Source organism: Tamandua tetradactyla, chromosome 20 (assembly GCF_023851605.1).
Source record: "Tamandua tetradactyla isolate mTamTet1 chromosome 20, mTamTet1.pri, whole genome shotgun sequence".
Classification (NCBI taxonomy): Eukaryota; Metazoa; Chordata; class Mammalia; order Pilosa; family Myrmecophagidae; genus Tamandua; species Tamandua tetradactyla.
Genome location: NC_135346.1, coordinates 54088994 through 54115683, shown reverse-complemented (window position 1 = coordinate 54115683; position 26690 = coordinate 54088994). Strand labels below are relative to the sequence as shown.

General features: G+C 50.4%; 1 protein-coding gene across 1 annotated transcript in view; it reads right to left on the bottom strand.

Annotated features, from left to right (window-relative positions):
- The window catches only part of NEURL1B (neuralized E3 ubiquitin protein ligase 1B), a 31608-nt gene extending 6073 nt beyond the window's left edge, over positions 1 to 25535 (bottom strand). Inside the window, exons 1-4 of the mRNA XM_077137989.1 lie at positions 25368 to 25535; positions 22836 to 23037; positions 22246 to 22296; positions 7632 to 8174 (exon numbers count right to left, since the gene is read on the bottom strand). Of these exons, the coding sequence (XP_076994104.1) occupies positions 7632 to 8174; positions 22246 to 22296; positions 22836 to 23037; positions 25368 to 25535 (964 nt within the window). The remainder of the gene's footprint in view (positions 1 to 7631; positions 8175 to 22245; positions 22297 to 22835; positions 23038 to 25367) is intronic.
- Between the last annotated feature and the right edge of the window lie 1155 nt (positions 25536 to 26690).

The window sequence follows — 26690 nt, the reverse complement described above, 5'->3', positions numbered from 1 at the left end:
TTCTGGGAGTCCAGAGGATTCTTCTCTTGGTGCATGCACTTTCTCAGGGCTTCCTGCCCCACCCAGAGGCGGTTTGCCAGGCTCAGCCCAAAGGCATTGGCCTTGGCTTGTCTGGGGCTTCTGCTCTTGCCAATGCATCCTGCCTCTCCCCCCATCACCAGGGCTCCTCTTTCTTGCCCCTCATGGCTCCATTCAGGTTCCCATCCTTCACGGCCATGGAGATGGGTGGGCTTAGGTTCAAGTCCTGATTTTAGCTCTTCCTGGCTTATGACCTTAGAGAAGTCAGTTCACCTCCCAGAGCCTCAGCTTCCTCATCCTTCAAATGGGAATAATAAGGGTTAAATAATAACCCTTCCCGTGTTGCTGTTAAGATTAAGTTAGATAATACAGAACATGGCATAAGATAAAGTGGTTCAAAAAGTTAATTATCTTCATTATTCAACATTTATTTACAAAACGTATCGAGCACCCACCATGTGCCCAGCACTGCGCAGGGTGTTGGATGAACAGAGGTGAGCAACAGCCATGGCTCCTGTATTCACAAAGCTCGCATTTCAGTGAGAGAGAGATTCAATGAAGCTATCTCACAGAACACTGGTAATTATAAACTTGATGTATGCCACCAAGAGTCAACCATCTTATGTGGTTCTATAAAATGGGCACATTCCAAGTGGGAGAACACTGAGGTTTTGGTGAGGTGAAACAATCCACTCAAGGTCACACAGCCAAGGGGAGACAGGTTCCAAACCGAGCTTTTGTGACTCCAAAGTCAGGCCCCTTGACCATTAGCAATACTGCCTCCAAAATTCAGCTTCCCTCGTTCAGCTCTTAGAACTGCCCCGCACATGGACTCAGCCTCAGGCGGCTCCTCAGAGTTTTTGTCACCAGGGCCCTGAGGAAGAGTCCAATAGGCACATCCTGTTCTCCCTGGGCACCCCCAGGGCCCAGCCATGGGTCTGGGATGGAGCTGGGCAGAGTGCACGTTCTTCCCCTTCTGCCATGCTGGATACATCTGGGGCTGGAAATAAGCCAGATTTACGTCCTGAGAGAAACAATCTGTGTGTGAAGATGAAAATGAAGGCAAGAAGAACTGGAGGCAGAGGAAACCATGCATCAGTTACTTCACTGTCTCCCAAGAACTGATTGGGGACCTGAGGCAGAAATGAAAGGACTTGCTGACAGAATGGATGTAGAGTGAGGAGAAAAGTAATCAAGCTGAGTCCTGAGTTTTGGGACTGATCAAGCAAGCTGATGGTGCCACTTAAGATGGGGACAGCTGGGGAGCAGGGGGGAGGTGTGCGTGAGAGGTGGAATTTAAGAGTTCTGTCTGAAGGTGTTCAGTGTAGGGCTGGAGTCACTTTTTTTAGATTAAAAAATTTACTTTTATTCAGAAGCATAAGGTTTAAAAATCTCATGAAAGTTAGAAATATATAGCACTCAGTGCAATGAAATACTATATTTAGTTATACAGTTACTTAGGGCAGGTTTTCACAGTTTACATGTAAAGATTTAGCATGATCCAAATTCAAATATCCATTTCTCCATGAGGAGATGCTGAGTAGGCAGAGGGAGGATAGAGTTCAGAGGAAGTTCATAGCTGGGACTATGGACTTGGAGCCAACAACGAGAGGGGATTTAAAGCCCAGCAACAGGCCAAGATCACCTGGTTAAAGAGGGCTGATAAAGAGAAATGACCTCATTTTATGATCATCTGTTAAACTGTACAGGTGTTTTATATGTTTTTCTATATGCATGTTGTATTACACAATTTAAAGAAGTAAAAAGGAAGGAGAAGAGAGCCTAGGATAGAATCAATCATGGGGGTCTCAACACATATCCTGCAAAAGACATGTTCAAGTCTTACCCTGTGTTGCTATGGGTATGAGCCTATTTTTATATAGGACCTTTGAAGATGTTACTATTAGTTAAGGTGTGGGTTCATTTGTGAACAGGATTGTCAAAGATCCTATTTAGATTAGGCCACATTAAATCAGGGTGGGCCTTAATCCATATGACTGGGGTCCTTGTAAGGAAAGGAAATCTAGACAGAGACATACATGACCAGAAAGAGAAGCCATGGGATGGGGGCAGATAAGCAAGCCAAGGAACCCCAAAGATTGTGATAAGCCAGTGCCAGAATGCTACAGATTCTAAGAGAAGGCATGGCCTGTTGAGATCTTGATTTTGGACTTCTGGCCTCCAAAACAGAGAGACAATAAATTCCTATTGTTTAAGCCAAACCATCATGTGGCATTTGTTGCAGCAGCTCTGGCAAACTAAGAGGTGAAGGAGGAGTGACCAGGTAGGAAGAAAATTAGGAGCATGAGAAAGCCCAGGAATCAAGAGCAGCATTCAAGGAGGGGGAAGAGGTCAACTGTGCAGACAGTGAGAGGTTGAGTAAGATGAGGATGGAGAAGGGAGCTGAGGATTTGGCAGCATGGAGCCAAAGGGTGGGCTTGACTGGCAGAAGTTCAGCAAAATGGCAGGACCTATCTATGCCTCACCAGAATGAGATGAAGAAGAAAATGGAGAGAGTGGTATGGACAACCCTTGTGAGAAAGTTTTGCTCTGAAGGAGAGTAGAGAAGTGAGATACAGTATGGTAGGGGATATAGAGTCAAGGGTTTTTGGGTTTTTTTTTTTTTAAAGATGGAAGGTACTGGGAACAATTCTGTGGAGAGGGACAAAGTGAGGCAGGAGAAGCAGGACAAATGGTAGGACAATGTCCATGAACAAATAGGAGAGGACAGTAGTAGAGTCCCTTCCTCAATGGTCACAGGAGGGCAGGTAGAGGAGGTAAGTGCCAAGAGAGGAGGTATGGAATGTTGGCTTAGGCATGATGTGGGCAAACCCCCAGTCTGTGGGTCATTGCGCCCATGTCTTCCCAGATGCTGCCTTTCCACCAACCAGAGAATGCTAACCACAGGAGAAAGTTCTCAGTTGGATTCTGGTCAGTCCTGGTTTGTGACCGCAGCCCCTAACCTGTTAGCAATGCACCTGGCATTGTGCTGACACAGAGTAGGTCTTCAGGAACCCTTAGGGGGGCCAGCAGCAACAGAGTAGAGATCACACCCCATCTTGGAAAGGTCAAGCTTCCAGGTGACCCTGCCAGCAAAAGCCTTATGATCGGGTGGGAAAGTGGGTGCTGGCCTGGCCTATTTGGAAAGAAAACTGTAGATGTCAGTTATCCTGTGATGCTCCCCACTGGGGATCTATGTGAAGCTCACCGAAGCCTTTCTTCCCACCAGATATGGGGTGCTCATGTTCCCCATGCTTAGCCACCCCTCCTGAGTCCCAGGGCAAAGCTCCCCTCCCCCACTATGGCCACAGATGAGCTGGGTGACCTTGGGCAAGTCCCTGTACCACTCTGGGCTTCTGTTTCCTTACTTGCAGCACAGTGTGGTAGAATCAGATCTCTAGGTTCTGCATTTATATCCATAAGTTCGAGTCTTTATCAAATACTTCGCTAGTGAACAAACTCTGACTCTATTACCAACTATTATGTGACCTTGGCAAGTCACCTATCCATGCCAAGTCTCAGTTTCTTCATCAGCAAATGGGAATGATACAGTTTCCTGCCTCAGAGGGAAGGAAAAAAGAGGAACAGAAGACATCGCCCACATATAGCACTTAGCACTGTGCTTGGCACATAGGAAATGCCCAATAACTGAAGGGTTTCAGGGCTTTCAAGAGTAAATGACTTTCTTACAAAGTCCTATCTAAAAGGGGCTAAATAACCCTGTCTTGAAGAAAGAATGAATTGAGAGGAAGTAGCCCAATGTATGGTCTCAAAGATGCTGCATTCTCAGCTGCAGCTGGTCCCCATGCAGGAGAAGGCTTGGCTGGGAACACTCCACCAGGTAGAATATGCCAGGCTTCTGAATTTCTTTGTATTTCTGAGATTTTGGTTCAAGTTCCTGATCAAATATAATGCACCTCATCCACTTCTCCAACCCTTTGGATTGGAAGGATATTTCCCAGACATTGGGCTGCCAGATAAACTACAGGATACCCAGTTAAATTTTAATTTCAAATAAACAAATAATTTTTTAGCACATGATGTCCTGTTTTAATATTATTTGTTAAATTTGACAACTCTATCCAGAGGCCGCTTTTGTATGTTGGTTTTCAGGCTTTATCCAGTGGGTCTGAGAAGTGGTGAGGGAGGGATGAGAGGTCCCTGGGGTTTTCTATTCTGGAGTTGTACAGTGGAGAATCTCTAAAGGAACCATGTCACCTCCCTTTTCCCTGTGAGGAAAAGGAGATCAGAGAGCTCTGGATAACAGGACATCAGCTGCCTTTTATTTAACCATTTGGTACCTTGGACACCACTCTCAGGAAGCCAAGTTCTCACAGGAATTGGGAAGGAGGAGCCCCAATTTTTATGAGATTTTTGTGGTTCTCAAGTTGCCTCGTTTTGTACTGGTGACAGTAGGGTAACTGTTGCCTGGATTCAAACCATGCAAAATCATGACTGCTTAGCTTTCTTCTTATTTTTATTAGTAACTTTTTCCCCCAATTACAAATTATTGTTGATAATTGGGGGGGGGGGGGGGGTTAGGTAATGGAAGGAAAAGAAAACCCACCAGTAATCCCTCTTTCCAGATGTAACCAATGTCAACTTGTTTCCTTTTCCCCAGGGAAGGAAGCAAACATTTCTTCAGCCTCAATTACATGCAAGAAATTCCCCTCCATTAATTCCTATAGTCTTCAGAGGGAAAATAACTTCTCTTTCTGACTGCAAAAGCCATACAAGCTCTTTACAAACAATTTTAAAAAGGTAACTCATAGAGGTATAAAGAAAACTAGATTCACTCGTGAATTGCTCACTCAGATGGAATTCTTTCTACTCTTATTTCCTCCTTTGTATACATATAGTTGTGAACTTCTTCTTGTGCCACCTGCGCTAGGTGCTCCCTATCAATTACCAAATCTCAGGGACTATTTGCAGAGGAGGAAATTGAGGCTTAGGGAAGTTAAAACACACGTCTGCTATATTATACCAAAGTTCAGTGGACTGTCTGCCTTTCCCTTCCCTCCCAGGAGCGTGGGACATTGTAGGGGGTTGGTAAAGGTTGACTGAGTGAATAAGAGAAAGAGAAACTCTGGTTTCAGGGAGGAAACGTTCATGTCTCCTCTCAGGTTTCATTAAGTCATCAAAGGCTGCTTCCAATTTGCATTAAAAAAAAATCCTAATCCATTTGAGCTGATTATGGAGTGGCTGCAATTTCTTGGCTGTTCCAGAGACATGAGCTGTCTGAGGGAGCAGGTGAATGAGGCATGATTGCTTCCCTCCTGTATAGAAATAAAGAGCTCCAAAAAAAAAAAAGAGTGGCGGGAGGCTAGGAGGCTTTAGAAAACTACATTTCCTGGAGGTGAAATATCAAAACCTTTCATGGAAAAGAGTGTGGGGCGGGGAGGGGAAGGGCAACGGTTAAAATGCCCAAGCCAGGCTCCAGCTTGGAGGGTGGGGAAGTTATTCAAGATCTGGTCTGCTTAAGCTTGGAATTCAGCCATGTGCTTCAGCCCACTTGCAAATGGGCAGAGCTTTTTATTTCTTAGCCGTTATTTCTTAAGTGCCTTTTATGTCCCTTTCATGCATCATCTCAGTAACCCTGCTGTAGCATACTGAATTATGTACTTCCTGAAAATACGTATTCTTAATCTTAACCCACATTCCTGTGGATGTGATCCCATTTAGTTAAGGTGTGGCCAAACTGGATCAGGATGTCTTAATCTATTACCAGAGGCCATATAGAGAGAAAGCCACAGGGAGGAGCCGGAAGTCCAGGGAAGCAGCAGAGAAAGGTGAGAACATTGGCATGTGATGGGAGACCCAAGAAACCCAAGGATTGCCGGAACACTACCAACACCAGCAGGATGAAACTTGCCTTCTAGTTTCTGAAATCACGAGCCAATAAATTCCCATTGTTTAAGCCAACCCACTGTGTGGCATCGTCAAAGCAGTCTGGGAAACTAAGACACCTGCCACCAGTTCCATGAGCTGGGTGTAGAGTTGGGTGTTATCATGAATCCACTTTATAGATGAAGAAAGTAAGGCACAGAGAGGTTGAGTCAACTGGCTAAGGCCATACAGCCGGCAAGTGGGGAGCCAAATTTAGAACAGAGGTCTGTGTGACTCCCACCTCCCTTCTCTTAACCACTCAGAAGTTCTGCTGTCTTCCTACTTCTGTGGGGCAAGGAAGGATTTCACAGCCCAAAAGCATGAGACTTTCTTCCTTGCCTGATTATGTGTGGTAGTGTGAGGGTGCTGGAGAGTGAGGCGCTCAGGCCAGGCTTTTCCTCTAAGATGGAGGGCTGAGAAAGCAGCAGCAGCCCAAACATTCATCATACAGAACCGTGTTACAGCCATATCATAGAATACCACTCAGCAATAAAAGGAAGCAAACCATTGACACATGACATGGATGAATCTCAGAAATATTATGCTGAGATGAAGAAGCCAGACACAAAAGCATATATCATTTATATGAAGTTCAAACACAGGCAAAATTAACCTATGGTGAAAAATCAGAACAGTGGTTCCCTCTGGGGGAGAAGGGTTTGACTGCAAAGGGGCAGGAGGGAACTTTCTGGGGTTATTGACAGGTGTATAAATCTATCATAACTCACCAGAATTTAGATCTGTGCATTTCACTGTAGGTAATTTATACCACACACACTCACACAGACACACAGACACACAGACATACACACACACAAGATGCAGGGCTATGTTCAGATCTGAGAAACCTGCTTTTCCTTTACTTCCCCACAACTGGAGGCTGGACTGGCTTAGAAGCAATCTGTAAATTCAAGAGATAAGGTCTCAAGATAAAGGACCCCACAGTCTACCCCTGTGAGTTTCAATCACCAGGATTTTCAAATCACCAGGATTTCAGCATCAGTGGCTGCCTCCTTTGTCTAGACTCATACTTGTCTGCCTTCCCAAAGGTCCACGAGCACCTTCAGGATGGGCCTGAGTTTGATATATCTGGTTGCCCACCACCTGCGCAGTGTGTAGGAACAAATTACGAATCGAGTGCTTGTGATTAGAGAAGAGGCTTGACTGATGAATGGGGGAATAAATGAATGAATAAGTGAGTAAGCAAGCAGGTACGTGAGTGAATGAATGAGTGAGCAAATGCGTGCATGGACAAATGAATAAATATATGTGTAGATGAGTTTCTAAATGAATGCATGAATAAGCAAGTGAATAAGGGAGTGAAGGAATGAGCAAATGAATGAATGAATGAGCACGTAACTCAGCGCAGGAGTAAGTGAATGAACCTGGGCAAGAGCATGGAGTCAGGACCCAACCTGTGTGGGCTCCCATCTTGGCTGTGCCATGCGTGGCAAATGACTCAACCTGAATTTTCTCATCTGCGAAACGGGGAGGGCGGGTTGTCATGAAGGAAAAGAAATGAGTTCCCGTAAAGCGCCCAGAGCAGTGCCGGGAAAATGAAGTCCTCCATAAACGAGAATATTAAGGAAATACACATCCATGCCCAGAAAGCAGCTCCGCCTCGACTGGAGGAGGCGCCAGGGCCCCACGGAAAGGTGGGCAAGCACCGGCTCCCGGGCCGCTTCCCGCCGCACCCCGCCCCTCGCGCAGCCGCCACCGGGACCTACCGAGGAGCTGCACCTCGTCGGTGATGCCGTAGACGTCGATGAGCGCCCAGAGCGGGCCGCCCACGGCCACGCCGCAGTGGAAGAGCACCGGCTCGCCGTCGTTGACGCTGTAGAAGACGCGGCCGTGGCGGTCCGCCCAGTAGGCCAGCACGGTGTCGCGCAGCGCCAGGCTCTCGGGCAGCGCCTTGGCCCAGTAGCCCGGCCGCGTGACGAGGTCCGGGCAGGCGTACTTGGGGATGTCGTGGGCGCTCATGAGCGACGGGTCGTGCGCCGTGAAGCCAAAGCGCAGCGCGCCGCTCCAGCCCGGGCGCACGGCCACCAGGCGCAGCCGCACCTGCTCATACAGCCGGATGGGCCGCTGCGTGAACGTGACCCCGTTGCAGAAGCTGTTGCGCCGCGTGGCCCGGCGCGAGTGGCCGTCCAGCCGCACGTTCTTGCCCTTGGCCTGCGCGTGGAAGCGCGGCGCCTCGCCCAGGACCCGCCGCTCCGGGCCAGGGCCACAGCACGGCCGGGTGGCCAGGAGACGCGCCGGGGGGCTGGTGTCTGTTGGGAGAGACAGGCGGGGTCGTTAGGCCCACTCCAAGCTCTGCGGGCCCGATTCGTCATTTAATTCTCATTCAAGTCCGTTTTTATTATACGCATCATTGATAAACTTGTGGAGGTTTATCAATTATGATAAAATTGAGACCCTCTTTTTGCCAGCCAGCCCCCCAAACCCAGCAGCTGCCTCCAGAGGGCTTCCCGGTCCCTGATCTCTGGCCTGCAGGGCCCCACCAAAGACAATTGGAGGCCTGGATTCTGGGAGGGGAGTCCAGAAACTTGGCTTTTCTTCCGGCAATTTTTGCTCAAAAGCCAGGCAGACAAGGCAGTAAAAGGGGGGCTTTCCTGGGCTCCCCAATGCAGCCTGGAAACCAGCTTTCTGGCACTTCCTGGTTGGGTGACGTGCAACAGACCCTGTCACTTTTCTAGCCTTTAAAATGGGGATAATTACATTACTTAACTCACACAGTTGCTAAGGGATAATGTGGACAAGGTTTCTAGAAACTACCTGGCACAAAGCACGTGTCTAAAAACAATAATAATCGTGGTAACAGTACTGAGGTTGGAAAGGAGACCCAAGCCTGGATTCTATGGCTTCCTGTTTGCTTTACCTGCAGAACATGAAGGCATTCTTTAAGTAAGGCTGGCTTTTCCAGAGTGTGCACTCTTCAGGATTCATTTCTAAGGGAATTCTGCCCCAATGGACTCAAAGGATCTGGCCACTGGCCGGGAACTTGTGTCCCACTATTAGGGCTGGGGGGGGCGGGTCTATCGTGTCCACCACCCTCCTCCAATCCCAGGTGGATCTGGGAGCCTGGGAGGTAGCAGTGAGAGAGTGATTACTGCATGAGCCTTTGCTGCGGATCCACAATAGAAGTTGAGTGCAATTTTCATGGCAAATTCTCCTAAATTGCAGGCAACCCCAGGCACACAGCGGTCGTTCCTTCCTGGAGGAGAATGGCGACCCCAGGGAATGAAAGTCACCACAGGGGCCACTCCTCCCACGCCCAGCCATGAACTTCACTATGCTCTGGGCACATTGGGAGTTCAATTAATACCGAGGCTCCTGGGAGTGAGGAGAGGAGAAAATGAAAAGAGGGAGAGGCTGTGACAAGGCAGTTGGGCCCCAGCTACCCAGCTCTGGTTCCCTCCTTCCACCCAAAGGAAAGGAACCCTTGATTACTGGAGTCAGAAATCATGCTGGGAAATGGAAAGCCAAACAGAAGCTACCCACCCACAGAAGATAAAAGACAAGAAATAAAGCCAAGGTCCCACATTAGAAAAAGGAACATAAGGGACATTAGTCATCCATTCATTTGAAAGTTATTTAGTGAGCACCTAGGTAGTGCTCGTGCACTGTGCTAGGCACTGGGAATACAGCAGGCACCCAGACAGGTGAGGTGCTCACTCTGAGGGAGCTGACATGCCAGCAGTGGGGAGTCAGCCAAGTAACCGGATAAAACCCTCTACCTGATAAGACACACTATAGAGCAAAGCACAGCAAGGGAAGGGAGCCAGAGAGAGGTGCTGTCTTAGGCAGGGTTTTGGGCGAGGGCCTCTCCGAGCAGACACCTGATGAGTTTAGAAAGTGAACCATGAAGGTTTCTAGGGGAGGAGCATTCCAGATAGGGTGGTGGGAATGACACGTGCAAAGGCCCTGAGGTGGGAGTGTGCTGATGCGGCTGAGAAAAAACAAGGAAGCCAGCATGTTGCTGGGATGGTGTGAGCAAATGCAGGAGTGGAAGGAAATGCTATCAGAGCAGGGAATGGAGGGAGGAAATCACACAGGTCTTCTTTCTTTCTTTTGTTTTTAAACCACTCTACCCTGAGTGAGATGGTCTGTTTTTGGAGGTTTAGAACAGAGGAGTTATAGGACCGCTCAGGCTGCAGTGTGGAGGCTGGACTGTTGGGGAGGGGGTGGGCAAGGGAGCTGGGGGCCGGGATCAGGCCAGTGGCCTAATTCCAGGGCAGAAATGACAGTGGCTCAGAATGGAGCGAGGCAGGGAGTTATTACTAGTATAGGTGACGAGAAGGGGTCAGATTCTGGATATATTTTGAAGGTAGTAGAGATTTGGAGGTTTTAATTAATTTTTAATGAAACATATAACATATTCGATTTGCTTCCTTTGGACGTTTACGCTGTATTCAATAAGTAAGTTTTAAAAGACCATCTGGTTCTACAGTGGACACTAGAAGGGGACGCAGAATGGTGGTTAGGAAGGGGTAGGGAGAGAGGGGGTGCCAGGGGTGAGTCCAGGAGGGCAGGGGCTTGTCCGTTTCATCACTGATTGCCCTGTGTGAGCAAAGTCCTGGCACACACCAGGTCCCTGATAAATGCAAGCTGCTGCCTTGGAATGGTTAGGGTTGGAGCAGATCATCTCCTCTAACAAGCCCATTCTGCAGATGGAGAAATGGGCCCACAGAGAGAGAGGGGCCTGCCCAAGCTCGAGGTTAAGTAGAGTCAGGGCAGGGACACTTTCTGGGGCTTCTGGCAAGGCCACCCCTGATGCAGGGAGGCGTCACTCCCGCCTGGGGACGTGTCTGTGCCCTCTGCAAGGTAAGGAGAACCCTGGAGACGTAGGCCGACCACTACCCCACAGGCCATGGACCATCTTGAAAGAGAAAGGACTCGGTTTTCCTTCAGCTCCTTCAGTAGTCATGTGGGCACTGCGGCTTCTGCGTGCCTGGCATCCATCCCTCCTTTTTGGCTTACAGTGCCCTAATTTTCCTTGGGAGACCAAACTTTCTCCCAGATGGTGGGATGATCTCATGCCAACTCTAGAAATCGGGGTGTGACCCAGGTCTGGCCAATCAGAACATTGCAGATTTCAGGTAGGAGTGCTGTCTTTTGCATATAAACCAGCTTGAGCCAGGTTTCAAATATCTGCAATTCAAAGTGTCCTGATTGATGGAATCACCACTCAGTAGATTGTATGGGCCCCTTACTCTGGCTTGATTATTTGCATCTCTTCATTGAGTCTTCACAATAACCCCATGAGGTAAGAACTACTGACATCTCCCTTATGCAGATAAAAAGATGGAGTTGCATTCTCGATCTCTTGTTTTAGGGGCAGAGCTGGGGTAGAAGCCAGGTTTGTGTAAGCCCCAGACCTGTCCTTTTTAACCACTTTATCATATTTTCTCTGCTCTTTAGGAACCAACAAAGAATGGATAAAAGGAGCTGGGCCCTAGACTTCTGATATATGGGAGAGAAGGAGGAGACTGCCAGTTGACTCTCTTCACCCTGGGTAGACTGGCTAGGCATTGAATTAGCAAAATGTTCACTCCGCTACTCATTTATTCATTCATTCATCCTTTCTACAGATGCATTCATTTTGGGCAGGGCACTGAGGAGGCACAGGTAATCCCACACATCTACTCTTGTGGATATCTGAGTCTCTCCATGGTCGAGAACACACACAGGTGAACAGATAATGACACCAGCATGTGTTAAAGCCATCTGTGATAGTTAATTTCATGTGTCAACTTGGCTAGGTTATGGAACCCAGTTATTTGGTCAAGCATTGGCTTGCCTGTTACTGTGAGGGGATTTTGCAGATGGATTTGCATCTACAACCAGTTGACCGCATCTGCTATCAACAAAGGGGACTGCCTTCAGTAAATTGGGGGGTAGGGGGAGGTGTCTTCCCAAGCAATCATTTGGAGGGCTTAAAAGCCAGAACTGAGGATTTCAGAGGTCAGAAAAATTTCTGCCTCAACTTCAGCATTAGCTCTTGCTGGAATTTCCAGCCAGCTAGCTCCACCCCAGGAAAGTCCTTAGTCAAACTGAGGACTTCAGCATCACCTTTATCTGCGTTTCCAGCTTGTGACCTGCCCTATGGAGTTTGGACTTTGTCAGCCCCCATGGTCATGCCACCCAATTCCTTACAATAAACCTCTTTATACGCAAGTGTGTGTGTATGTGTGTGTGTATGTACTGTTGATTCTGTTTCCCAGGGGATAAAAACCAGCTATGGGGCCTAGGGGAGACCCCTGGCTTGGCCAGAGGCTGGGGTGGGGAGGAGTGATGGTGATGCCCCTAAGCCAGGTCTTGAGGGAGATGAAGGAGAAGACAGGACATTCCAGGCTGAGAGAACATAGAGGGCAGAAGCAGGGAAGCTGGCATTTGTGGACAGGATAAGTCAGGTGGTGGGCATGTCTGAGGTTGGACAGCAGGGGCGAGGGTGCTGCTGATGGCACAGGGACCAGAGGGCAAGGCTGTGGGTGCAGGTCCCAGAGGCTCTATCAGCACAGTGCAGGGAAGAGAGAGCCATGGAAGGGCTTCTGCAACAGGGGACAGCACGGTCCTGGGCAGCACTGCCAGCAAGGGAACAGGCCTCTAGGGCCGGGAGGGCGGATCCAGGGCAGGCTGCAGGGCAGAGAGGCCTCTCCTTGGGCCATCTCGGGAACCGCAAGTGTCCGGCGAGGGGCCCGACTGGAGAACTAGTTTAGAAGAACAAAACTCAGCCCAGACATTAACCACCAGGAGGGGCAGCCAGGAATGCAAAGGCCACGTGGTGGCCTTGGCCGAGTCTTGGGGGCTGCAGCAACCTCCCTGTCCAATAGGCTGGATTCTCGCCAAGGTCCCCTCCAGCTGGCTAAGGCTCCAGGACACATTAGGACCACAGGTCAAAAGCCCTTCTGGGCATGGACGGACAGCCCAACCTTATTTGAATTTCCCAACCTGCCCCCTCTCCCCCATCATGTTTTTTTCCCCAGTCTTATCTCACAATTGGGGAGTTTCTTTACAAAATGGCTTGGGAATCCTAAGCAGATGTTCTTTCAGAGCGGCCCGCCGATTGGGGTGGTGAGAAATGCTGTTTTGTTACTATAAGGGGAAGTTTCCTGCAAAACCAACTCTATGTTAGGATAAAATGCAGCCAAGGGACTGGTGAAGTTTACATATTTGTTTAAATCTTGATTATACGATCCGACTTCCTTCAGGGAATGAAGGATAAACACTCAGTTTCCCCCCACCTCACCCCCTCCTAAGGCCAGATTCCTGACGTCAGATTAAGAAAACGCTTCTAAGAGGAAGATGTGTTATTTACACAACTTGAAGATGCCTAAAATAAAGGAACAACAGTAAGCAATCTCCAGATTGTACACCGGTACCTGCTTTTAGTTCACCTCAGGGAAAGTGACTCCTACAAGAAAGGAAAAACGTGGAGATGGACCCAAAAGGAGATCCTGGTTCTGAGATGCCAGGGGGAAACCTGAACTTGATCATTTAAATTATCATTGCAATAAACACAACAGCCATAGTATAGAAAGTTTGGGAAATGAGGAGAGCAATTATCCCTCAAACTGCCCGCTTTCATCCACCCCTCACCATCACTCGCATTTCTCACTGTCCCTGCCCAGCCTCAAGCCATGTGGGAACCAAGGGCTGTCCTTATCCTGTGCTAGACGCTTTGGACACGTGATTGCAGATAAGCCTCAAAAACAGTCTTTCTCCACCTCCAGCATTATTGTCAGCATTTCCCAAGAGAAAAAGCCAAGGATCCAGGCAGCAACCACAGGCCCCGCAGCTGCAGGTGGTGGAGTTGAGATGGGAACCCTGTGCTCTCTATCCTCTCTCCAGACTTGATTCCCTGAGCAGATACTTCTAACATTATCACAATCTAAGCACTCATCCCGTTTTTTGCATCCTGCCTTTCCCCATCTAACTCAACATTACCTGGCAAGTATTTTCCCATGTGACCCGCAGGTCTTTGCTGTGCTTATGTTTCATGGCTGTAAGAATAGTTCATTGAGGGCCAAGCTCTCCCACCCTACTGCTCCCCTCCTGAGGGGTACCTCCGTGGGTCCCTCAAATGGGGGTGCAGAGCTTTCCAGCTCTTGGCGCCAGGACCTGATTAAAGCAGACGTTCATTCCATCACTGGTAAAAACCCTCTGCCAGGAAGAGGTCCCCAAACTATGTTGAAGATCAAGTCCTGGGTCCCTTCCCAACCATGAAAGGTTGAGGCCCTGCCCGTTTTGTGGGGGTGCTGCTTCCAGAGAGGTCCCCTAGCCTTCTGGCTAGGAATCAGGTACAGAGATGGTAAAAACAAGTCAGTGGGGGTGGGGGGCAGGGCAGGAGGCGAGAATGGAGTGGAGAATCTGCAGTGGGCCCTTGCAGAGTGTGGGAGTGAGGACGAAGTTGTCCCAGCAGGACCCCCACGGTGAACCAGAGGCTGCTGCGGCCTGACCAGGCTGCAAAAGCACAGGCAGAGAGAGGGCCTGGGGGGTGGCTGATGAGTGTCTGAGGATGTTCAAGGGGTAGGGGAGTCTGTTCCAGCCACACAAATATTGGCACGGTCATCCTTGGGCACATTCCTTGGGAAGTCACGCTCACAGAAGAACTGCTCCCCAGCCAGCTCCTTGGTTTATTTGCTTCTGGGCTTTAGCACAAACTTCATGGGCTCTGGGTTCAAGCCTGCATTTGCTGTTAACTCACCTGAGGGACCTTGGCCTCAATTTGGTGGGTGGCCCAGACCCACCATCTTAGGTAGCCAGGAGGGTCAACGAGAGCCCAGAAAGATCCCGCAAGAGTCCTGGCATGCAGTAGATGTTCAGTAGATACTTATTCCCTTCACCAAGGGGAACATCAAGTCCAGCCACTGGGTTTTTGGGGTGGAATTGTGTCTCCCCAAACAGACATGTTCAAGTCCTGTCCCTTGTCCTGTGGAGATGACCTTGTTTGGAAACTGGGTCTTTAAAGACGTTATTAGTTGAGATGAGGTTGAACTGGAGTAGATGAGGTCAATCTGATCCGATATGACCAGTGTCCTTATAAAAAAGGGAGAATTGGACCCAGATACAGGGGAGAGGACCACATGATGAATGAGGAAGAGATCAAAGCCCAAGGATTGCTGGCAAACCATCAGACGCTAGGAAGAGGCAAAGGACTCTCCCCTATGGATGGTGAACTTCAGCCTCCACAACTATGAGACGAGAAATGTCTGTGGCTTTATGCCACCCAGTTTGGTGTGTTTGTTACAGCAGCCACAGGGAACTAATACACTGGGGCGGGCCTCCAGCTTCCATCTCCTACACATTTTTTGTTATGTTTAAATCTCGCTTTGAGGGGCAGTCAAAAAGAACACAGCCTGGAGTCAGACACGCTTGGGTTTAAATTCCAGTCTGTCATCTCTTAGCTGTGTGATCAGGTTCAAGCTGAACATCTCTGCCCCCCTGACCAGAAGAACCAGAAACCCTAAAAGTGGTCTTCACTCTACAAGGCTATTGGGAGGCTGAAATGAGGCCAAGTCTCGGGCACACAGCGCCTGGCACAGAGCAGTAAACGTTTAGTGTCTTCCTTCGACTGCCTTATTCAGTTCCTTTAATTAGAAAAGGTTTTTCCTGGGTCGAAGACAGACTCAGCAGTGGATGGGAAAATATATTCTGAAATGTTTCTCCCCGTGGAGGGCTGATGACGTGGGCGAGGAAAGGCCTCCTGGGATTGCTTCTCCTTGGTGTGCAAGGGCAGAAAACTATTTTTAAGCTATCACAGCAGGGTCCCATATGAGTACTGTGACACCCCCTGAACGATCTTCCCTCATGTCCCCGGCCCAGTCCTTCCTTTAATCTATAAAAGAGCCTGGGGAAATGGCATTTGCTGCTAGGAGGATGGCAAGAAGCAGCAGCAACAGTTCCCTGGCCTCTGAGATATGGCTTCGGCATTCGACAGATGCTGAAATTTTCAGTAGACTCTTTGCCACTGGGAAAGGGGCTCAGTCACCAGTAGAATGGTCCATTCTGCTCCCTCCTTATGGTAAGAGGCTTTAGAGAGCATTTTACTGAGCCTCTACTATGTGCCAGGCACATGTGCCTACTTTATTGGGCTTAATCTTCATTCACAACAACGCTGCAGGGTATGGTTTACCATCTTCGCTTTCCAGAAGAGGAAACCAAGGGGTGGCAAAGCTGGACAGCAGCCGAGAGAGGACCAGGCTTGTTCCTGCTGCCCTTCAATTCGCCTGCAGCCTTTCAGAGAGAGGTTGATCTTGGGAAAAGTTGGGGAGAGAAGGGCCTCTTTCCCCAGAAACAAACCCACACCCCAAATACACAATTTTACCTACAATTTCGGGGGCTTCCTGGATCCACATAAACCCCACTCCCCACTCTTGGGCTGTGGGCCTCAAGCAAAAAAATCTCTGGTTCATGTCCCAGATTCGAACCACCGGTGGCAGGGGTAGAAGGCGGGAGGCACTTTGGAGAGAGGAAGAGGCAAGGCTGGTGTCTGGCAAGGCTTTCCATCACACAAAGAGGTGCCAGGATGCCAGGCTTCTTTGGCAACACAGAGCACCTTTTCCATTGGTGGGTTTAAAAATGGGCTAGGAAAAAAATAACCAAACCCTTCTTCACCCCGGCCAAATGGGGCAGTGACACACACTCAAGGGACAGGCATGGGCTTAAGAGGACTTTGTTCTCTGTTTTGGAGGCCTGCTCGGCCAGCACCCCGATGGAAAAGGGCCAGCCCATGCTGGAAACCGTCACCCTGCTCCCCTCCCCTTGGGCTTTGCAAACAAAACCCGGTTCCCCCCCCACCCCCACCCCCTCCCGGTGCAGCTGGGAAGGCCCAACAGTCCTATCAACAGCCGGGAGGGAAACCGGAGGTCATATGCTTGTGGGAAGAAAACCCCGCTCCTTCCAGGCCTAAGTGGCAGCCCTCTCAGCTCAAGTGGGCTCAGAGGTGGTGTGTTCCTGGGGGGTGAGGTCACCCGACACCCTCTCCGAGGGGGCTCGGCCAGAGCCGGGATTCCCAAGCCGGCTCCCACCCTCTGCCGGCCCCTCCACTGAAGGTCTTGTCTTGATAAAGGGACATTGGAAACTCCGACTTCAGAGGCGCCTGCCCTGAGGGTGAGGGCTGTGCTGCCCTGAGGGGCGGGGGAAGGGGCCCTCATTCCTTCTGGAGTGCATCACTTCCTCCCTCATCTGACATTTCTGGGGCAATGCTCTGTGTCAGGGCCTGCGCCGAGGGCAGAGGCTCTGGGCACCATCTCTGACCTCTAGAGCTGTGACGGGAAGGGGGACACACAAAGAGACACACAAAGACCCCCAGGACTGCACCAGGGGTCGGCATGGTGGGCTGGGGCTATGGGAGATGACTTCCAGGGAGACACTCCAAAGACAGGGGAAGAAGTGGTAGGGAGGATGATAAGGAATAGGGAAGAGTGTTTTAGGTGGAGGGAACAGAATGAGCAAAATCCTGGAGGTGAGAAAGAGCCTCTGGTGCACTTGGGGAACCGCAGAAGGGAGTGGAGGGGGTGGGAGGGTGGGGAGGGGGTGAGTCAGGCTGCCTCACACACAGGTCTTGGTGGTCATGTAGGAGGCCAAGCCTTGAGAAGGCTCTGGGGGCTGCTGGAGGGTCTGCAGCAGTGAAGAGGCCTCTCAGACCCACCTCTCAGAGGAGTAAGATAGTTTCACGTCCTAGGCCTGCCCCTAGAACCCATCCTTTGCTCTCTTTCCTGTTCATCGAAATGAGATGGCATAGAAGGAACCAGAAAAACAGTCCAGGTTTCGAACGTCGCTTCCAACGGCTGGCACGGCCCTGCCCCTCGGAGCCTGTTTCTCCTCCAGGCAGCCCTGGCAGCTGCCCCCTGATAAGCTGGCAGAGTCTGCCAGGTCTGTACTTTCTCCTTTTCTTTGCTTTGGGGAACAGCCTCTTTTCTGGGCCTGGGTGGTGCCCGGAGGCCGGCTGCTAGCTAACCTCAGCCCCAGGCAGGCACCTGGAGGCCCTCAGTCCTGACTTTTTGCAACGACAGACCCACAGGTCCTGCTTTCAGGGTCAACGAGTAGCACGGAAGAAGGAGGAGGCCTCCGGGGAGGAGAGCTGTTTCCACTCCTGGAGCTGGGGAAATGTGCTTCTCAAACCCAATAGCTGGGCAAATGTTCGGTGGCCCCTAAGGAGTGGGGAGCCCACCTCTGGGTGTGGTGGCAGGGACCCCATGCAAGCCCATTCACTCCTCACTGTCCCTGCCAGGAGCTTACACACAAGGAAACTGAGGCCCAGAGAGGTGCAAGTCCTTGCCGAGGGTCAACCTGGGAGGGCAGCTCCAGTTTTCAAATTCAGTCACCCTGACATGAGAGGCTGCATCCTCTGCCTCACCCCTCCCCAGGGCCTCTCGTTTAGCCCCGGACCCGCAAAAAAACAGCTAAACTGTGTACAAATAGCTTAAACTGCCTTCCAGTAAAGACAGTGAGTGAGGCCCTGGCTTGGTCTCAGGGAGTAAATGTTGGCTAGGTGGGTGGGTGTCATCCATCAGACTGTTTTGAGATGCTCAAAGGCCACAGTTTGGCAGAACTTTGGATGAACAATAAGCAAAACATCTAAAAATGGAAAGCGGGTGATGGATTGGGGGGAGGGCTCATGTCAAGCGTCCCTGAGGTCTGAAAGAGAATTGGGGGTGGGACACGACTGGAGGGGCAGACCTCCCATGGGGCGATGCAGAGAGATGGCAACTGCCCCCCACCCACGAAATGCATGCAGTTCTCCTGACAGCACCGGGGAGGTGACCTTATCCCAGATCCACTGCAGAGAGGAAAGGAGGCTCAGAGAAGCTGGGAGAGCTGCCCCAGGCCACACAGCCAGGAAGTGGTGGATTGGCATTTGAACCCAAAGCCAGGAGCAAGATGCCATGGCTGCTTTGGGCAAAGAATGGAAGTCACCCATGCAGGGCAAGAGCAGCGCGCCATGCCTGGTGTGCAGGAGGCCCTCAATTGCTGCACTTTCCTTCCCTGCTGCATTTAGCTCTGAGACCCCTTGGAAAGTAACTTTTATGGTGCCCCTTCCATTCTGCTTCCTTCTGTTCTTTCTTCCCCTCCCCTGCCATGCTGGGCTTCCCCCACATGCCTGAAGGAACTTAGGTGAGTGTGGACTGAGGATGCCTGGAGGAAGCTGGTTTCTGTCCCTTCCCAAATGCCCCTACCCCCTACTCTAAGAGGCAAAAATGCAAATTCTGAAGCCCTGATAATCTACACCCCATTCAAATAAACTCTGTCCGTCTGCCACGCCCTGAGGGCCCTTGGATCACTGAGGCCTCTTAATGGCCCTGTGAGCCCATTTCACAGAGGAGGACATTAGGCCTGGAGAGGGAGAGAAGTGGCAGGGTCAAGATCCAACTCAAATCTGAATCCAAAGCCCATGCATGGTCTTGACTCTTTGCGAGGTTGCTTCCCTAGCAGCTTCCTTAATAAGAGGTCCTATTGGAGAGGTACCATTTAGTACTTGAGCAGGACCCTGTGGTCCTATGCTCCCCTCGCCTTTCCCATCAATTTAGAGAGTGCAGGTTCCTTGTCTCCACGTGGGGAGAAGAAAGGTAATAGGTGCTTACAGAGTCCCCACCTTGTGCTGGGCTCAGAACTTCTCGTGGAGTATCCTATTTATTCCTCATCACAACCCCAAGAGAGAGATATCATCATTATTCCCAACCTAAAGATGAGGCAATGGAGGCTCAGAGGGGGGAAGTGACTTGCCCAGGGACCCACAGCCTAGATATGGTGGAACTGAGACTTGAACTCAGCCCAAACCAGAAGTCTTCCCACTACCTCTCCTCGGATTCCAGCCAAAGACCCTCTTTGCAAACACTGTGTGACCCTGCACCAGGCTCTGGTCCCTGGTGTCCCAACCCACCAGATGGGTGGTGGGATACTGCCGTTCCGAGCACACTCTGGCCCTGGGGACAGCTCCTGAGTCGCTGGCTGGCCTGTTCGGCACCATACTCTGGAGACACGGAAATGCCATCCTCCCACCTCCTGCCCTTGAACTGCCCGGGACCTTAGGGAAAGGGAAGCTCTTCTGTGGAGCCAGGACCTACTTCTCCGGAGTGGAAAGTTACCAAGCAAATCCAGCTTTGGAGACATGGGATACATGCCTCCACCCATCTCATAAATCCATCCTTCTCGGGGGAAAAGGAAAGAAAGCACGTGCTCAAGAGATATAATTGTGTTATAAACAATGTGTAATGTTGAAGATGTAAACCAAATACCCTTTTTAATAGCTGTGGGCACTCTGCCAGAGTACCCATACTGCCCCCACTCCACACCTGCCTCACCCAGCTCTCTGAAGGACGGGACTGCCCTGCTTCCCTAAATGGCTTACTCATTAAAGAACTTTCCCCCGCTGCCCAAAGGTGAGGCAAGAGGCCAGATGTGAATTGCCTGGAGTCCTGATAATAAGTACAAGGAGAGGAAGAAGGAGGGGTGAAGGTGGGCTGGGACTGACATTCAAGGATGGCCAGGCTTGAAAGGTGCTGGGCTCCAGCCTGGCCTACATGGATTAGGGCAGGTGGTTTCATCTTCCTATGCTTCAATTTCCTTACCTAAAAATGGGGCTCAGAACCCCCAAGGCACAGAACTGGCAGGAGGATTATAAAAGCGAAAGACTGGGGGAAGGATTTTGCAGGTGTTTAGCAGATGATGGCTGACTGGCACTCTCATACAACCCCAGGGTCAAAAGGCACCTGAACTTCATTCAGGCTCTATCTCATACTCCAGTTGCCTCTGCAATACTCAGGTCAAGTCCCAGCTGGGCAAAACAACAGTGATGGGCACTCCCTCCCTTGATTCCACTTCCAGACAGCCTCCACAGTTAGAAAGTTCTTTCTTTGACTGAGCTGCAGTTGGCCTCCATGTGATGTCCACACACTGGTCTCCTCTGAGTTTGGCCTTTCCCCATTAAGCCTGCACCTCAGCCTCAGGCAATAGCCCTGCAAGGATCCTCAGGCAGATCTCAGGCTCTAGGGGTCCCTAGCTATGTTGCTAGGGATTTATTGCTCTTCCAAAGATGATATAGCCTTCAGACCCCAAACGCCATCATTTGCTGTCTAGAAAGCCCTCAGGACATCAGTTGTCCCAGACCTGCCTTGACAGGTGTTTGGAGAGATGCACACCAAACCTTGGGGAGCATGAGATGGGGTTCCCACAGGAAACCCTCAGGCCGCCTGAGAGTGCCCCACCCTGCCATGCCTAGAAGCAGGCTGCAAGACAAACAACTAAAGAACTAGGTGGAGAAATGAAAATATTTTTTCCACGATTTCTAAATACTTCCAGACTTCTGCTAAATACTATGAATGATTCTACTGCAAATGAGAAATGCCCCTCTCCTCAAAACCCATCCCCAAGCCCCGAGCCCAGCAGACCAGTTCCTCCCACGCTGACTTTCCATCCTTCCAGCTGGTATCATGTTAGATGGTAGAGTTGTGTGCCCTTGGGCAAGTCACTTTCCCTGTCTGAGCCTCTGTTCCCTTTACTGTCAAATGGGACTAATAATAGTAGTTATCTCAGACGGCTCATCCTGAGGATTAAATACATGTACCTGCTTAGAACAGCGTCTGGCACAGCTCCACTGCATGACACAAGTTAGCAGTTTTCATCATTCTTCTGTTTCCATCTTCCTTCCCCTTACCCAGGGCTCAGTAGGAGCAGGGGCTTATCTGCCCAGTGTAACATAATCCTAACAGGTACCCTGTGTGGGCACTCACCATATATCAGACCCTCCCCATGCCTGAGAAAGAACAACATCATCCCCCTTCTGCAGATGGGGAAACTGAGGCCAAAAGGAGTGAAGTCAGCAGTCCAGGTAATAAGGGGCGGAGCCAAGATTCAGACCAGGGCCAAAGGGCTCCAGGCCAGGCTTTTATTCAATTTGTTGATTATGATGGGACAGTGTGGGAAGAGGAAGCCCTGGCTCCCTATCGGCGGGAGAGACTCGGTCCTGGATGACAAATGGACCTCATCCCACGCCCGGCCCTCGCTGAGCAATCGGAGGGGGCTGGCTGGAACTGTGGGAAGAGATGGGCCTGCCAGCAGTCAGGGCTCAGGGGAAAGGGGTGGGTGCACTGGGAGGTCTGCTGGAAGGGGGGTAGGGGTGACAGGCAGGCAAGTGAGGAGCCTGGGCCCTAGTCAGGCAGGAAGAAGGGGTGCGGGAACTCCAGTATGCCCCTACTCTTCTTGGGCAAATTGCCAGGGTCTCCACCATCCTTTTTAGTAACAGTCCACAGGCCTGGGGAAGGGGACCTTTATTGCATGTAGCTTCCTTTGGACTGCCGGACAGAAGTCATTTTCCCTCGCAGGGCACAGAGAGTGTACCAGTGAGCGTCCTGAGCTCAGCAGGGGACACAGGGACAGCATAAGGATGCCCTGTAGTTACGGGGGGCGGAAAGGGGGTTTGGAGCGCAGGGTCAAATTCTGCCCACCCTGCTATTTCCTGGCCCCTTACCCCTCTGAACCCCGGTTTCCTCATTTGGAAAATGAGGACACCCCATCTGGGAGGACTGTCCTGAGGGTTTAAATGGGATGGAATGATATAGGGCCTGATGTGGGACACTGGCCGCTCTGAAATGCCATCTTGGAGAGCGCTTGCTACCTGTGGGGCTGCACCCAGGCGTCCAGCCTCTCCCCTCTCACTTTAAGCTCTAACAATACACCCGGGCGGGCGAGTGCTCTGGGCTTCTATTTTAAGCCCTCAAAGAGCACCACTAAGTACAGAGAGCCCTTTGGTCCAAAAGAGAGGAAGAGCCGAGTCTTCTGGTCTGTGGGGAAGATTAAACAGTCTGTTTGGAGCCGTCCTTGCTCTCTGGTCCAAGGAAAACGCTATGCCCCTGCTGACAAACCACCGGCACATGCGCCCAGTGGGAATGGGGCTACTGCCAGAACCCTCTGACCTGGCTGCCACTTACTGATCTGCTCCGACCCCACATACCGCTCCCTCTTGCACTGGAATCCCTGGAACTCCTGCAGTTCCCCAAATACGCCCTGCTCTCCTTCACCTTGAAACTTTGCACATGTAGCTGCTCGGCCTTGACCAGCCTTCCTCATTCCCTTCTTCCAGCTAACATCTTTCTGGCCCCAGCCAGACAGCACCTCTTCCAGGAAGCCTTCCTGGCATCCAAGTGTGGGAGGAGCTCCTCTAGGGCGCCACAGCCCCTGCTCCTGGGCTCTCCTCCCTGTGTACCTGCTGGGGCCTTGTCGGTGCCCAAACCCAGGCTGTGACTCCAGGCCCAGCACAGAGCCTAGCCTACCTTACAGGTTTGGAAAACTGCAAAATGCAATCCAACAGGCAGACTCTTCTCATCAGGAATCAGTAGTCCAGGAAACAGCCCTTGGGAATGACCGTTAGTGCAAATGAAAGGGACAGCATCCAATCCAGGGCCTCAGTTATGGCTAGTGGTCTCCTGGGACAGTGGCTCTCAGGGCAGACAGTGAACTGCACCCATCAGGCAGCCCTGTTTGGGGGACCCATGCCTCAGCTCTCCACAGTGGCATCAGCAATAACCACAATGGTTAATGTGTTGGCTTCTGTCCTAAACACTGCTGGGTTCATTCCATTGAGCTCTCACCACTGTCAGTGGTGAGGTAGCTATACCACATCCCCCATGTTATAAGTGAGGAAACTGAGGCACTGAGAGGTTAAGTACAGTCAATTCTTGTTATTCATGAGTTTCTATAAAAGTCGCCCAAACACTGCTTTAGTGCATACTGAACCACAGCTCCCGGGGGAGACACAGCGTTAAGTGCCTGTGAGTCCCTGGTCACAACAGTTTTCTCAGCCATTCAATATATAGCCATATTTTATGTGTGTTTCATTTAAAGACAGCTTATTTAATATATATTGCCGATTCATTAACATTGAACTCACAGCCAACAATACTATAGCTCAGCCCAGCTTTTCTCGGTAAGGTGCAGCAAGGCCACCTTTTCACTTAGGAACACTAGACAGCACTTCAGCACTACACTTGGGGGCCAGTTTAAAGAGTGAAATCACCAATGAAAACCACAAAACGGTGAAAACATGGCACCCAATATATCGCAAAAAGGTTACTTGTTTACAGGAGGAGAGCTGAAACAAGAAGGCAGTTTGCCAACTGGAGCACCCTCAGCTGGAAATATATATGACAGGGGGCTCTTTCATCACTCTGTGCATGCCTGCAAAAGCACTGTGTATATTGACTTGGGGGTTACAAGTACATTTTAGTGAGCAGGCAAATTCACAAACATGGAATCCGTGAATAACAAGGACTGACTGTACCTTGCCCAAATTCCCACCCCTGGTAAATGGCACAGCTGAGATCTAAACTCAAGGTTGGGGCAGCCTGATTCCAAGATTCATGCTCTCCACTCTGACACCAGACCTCCCAGTGCTGCAGACCAGGGGTCTCCCAACTCTCAATCACTTGGGCTACAACTCAGGGAGAGAAATATATTTTACATTGTGATAGACACACAATTGAAACAAAAGTTTACAAAGCAAATCATTATCTTGCTATGTGAATGTATTCCAGTACTTTATTTTTTTATTCTATTCTATGTCATTAAAAAAAAAAAGAAGCTGTCCATGACCCACTGTAAACTACTTTGGATTTGGTAGCCAGAGGCGGTTTGGGGCTTGGGCACCAAATCCTTCCTCTCTGAGGCACAGGCTAACAGCACCTTGTACTCTCCAGGGATGTAAACAATCTGTCCTACTGTATTAGAGCATGTTAGGTTCTCCCACTATATGCTGGATGGCAAGCTGCATGGGGGCAGAGCCTGTTCATCTCATTCACAGCTGGTGCCCTACAGCTGTCAGATAAATTAGTGAAGGCGTAAAATCAGGAAAATGCAGAGCAGGGAAGCTCCCCAGGGTCACCCCAATCTGGGGAGTCATTTAAAAGCAGATCAGGGGGCCTTGGGGCAACTGAGTAGCAACTAAAGGCAAAGGAGATGACATTTGGGTAAGGGAGGCAGACATTCAGTAGGACTTCCCTTCACCTCCTCCAGGAAGCCTTCCTTATTCCCACAGCCTCTACGTCCCATCCTCTCCTGCCAAGGGGGGGAAGGAGCAGAGTGGTAATAGGAGGTAATAGCTAATCTGGCTCCAAGCTTCCAACTTCCCCATGGTTCCTACACACTGGACAGACCCTTCTCACTCTTTCCCACTTCCATGGAGGGATAAGACCACTCCACGCCCCCCTCCCAGCCTCACCCCGAGTCCTCGCAGCTGTCAACGAGCCCTGACCAGCCAGGCCCCTGACCACATGCTGACAGCCGAGAATGTTTCTGTCCCTTTGAGAGGTGCAGCTCAGGGCTCCTGCTCAAACCGAAGGCTATAAAAGTCATCCCTAAATGGCCTGGTGGGAGGGAGGCAGATAAAGCAAGAGAAGCCCAACTTAACTTTAAGTTGTGACAGGGTAAAGAAGGAGAAGAGGTACACAGAAGAGGGGGACTGTTACCGGCTGGGTGATCTGTGCAGTCATTGGTCCCCCTGTCCCCCACAGAGGCTGAGAGAGCCCAAAGCCAGGGAACAGAGGGGCCACTGGCCCCCAGAACTTCATCACCCGCCACTCAGGCCGGAAGCCACGGAGCAGCAGATCTGACCCATCTCGGCCCAGCGCCCACATGGCAACCTAGCCAGCGCCTGGCAAGGAGCAGTGTCAACACATTTCCCGCCCTCTAGAGCTCCAGCACGCCAGATTTTTGAACTGGGACGCTGAAAAGCGCCATTGACTCCGTCAAGCGTGGATCAACTTAATGATTAAACATAACCTGTTTGAATTTAGCCTCTTCTCCAAGCAGAAGGAGCAGTGAGCGGTGAGCCCTGCAGGCATGGAGGGAAGGGACTGGAATGTGCAAGTGCCCTGGGAGAAGGGAAAAGGCCCCTCCCCCAAGCCCTCCCACCTGGAGTGCTACCTCTCCCCTAGTCCCACTTGGCCACACATTTCTTTTCCCGTACAAAATCAAGGCTAAGACAAATAGGGTCCAGAGAAAAGGGCCATGTGACATTTAGGAATCAGACAGAACTTGGTCTTCTGCTGGAAGCCCAGATTTGTCACTGCCTAACTGTGTGAGTTTGAGCAACTGTCTGACCCTCTCTGTGCCCCGCTGTCCTCATCCATAAAATGCAGGAGGATGGCACCTTACTCTGCAGGGTGGAACTGTGACTGAAAGGAGAACGAGCAAAGCGCACAGTAGGACCTTAGCAAACATGAGTTACCAGGCTGAGCCCTGCATGCTTCTGTTAAGAGGCCAGTTGCCTGAATTTGCTGGTGCACTTTGCAAGGGCAGCAGAGGGACTTCCCCACAATCAATCAAAAAGGACCTTCCCTTTCTTTGGCTTTTCCTTATTGTTCACAATAGCCTGCCATGGGTATGAAGGACATACAATAGATATTGTCTGAGTCACAGATTGCAGGCCACTTGATGGTGGAGGAAGAAGACAGGACTTCGGAGCTAAATAAACCTGGATTTCAGTCCTGGTACTGCCAACTGGATGGGCTGTGTGAGCTTGAAAAGTTGTTTTAGCTCTCTGAGCCTCGGTTTCCTCATCTGTATATGTCGGTGATAAGCCCTACTTTGCAGGGTTGTTGCAAGAATTAAATTAATTTACTCACCAAATATTTAATGAATAGCTACTATGTACTAACTACTGCTCCAAGTGTTAAGCACACAGCAAAGAACAAGAGAGACAAAATCTTTCAGGGGGAGACAGACAATAAGCAGTTAATTACAAATAACAGCATGCCAGACGGCGGGACATGCTAAGGAGAAATGTAAAG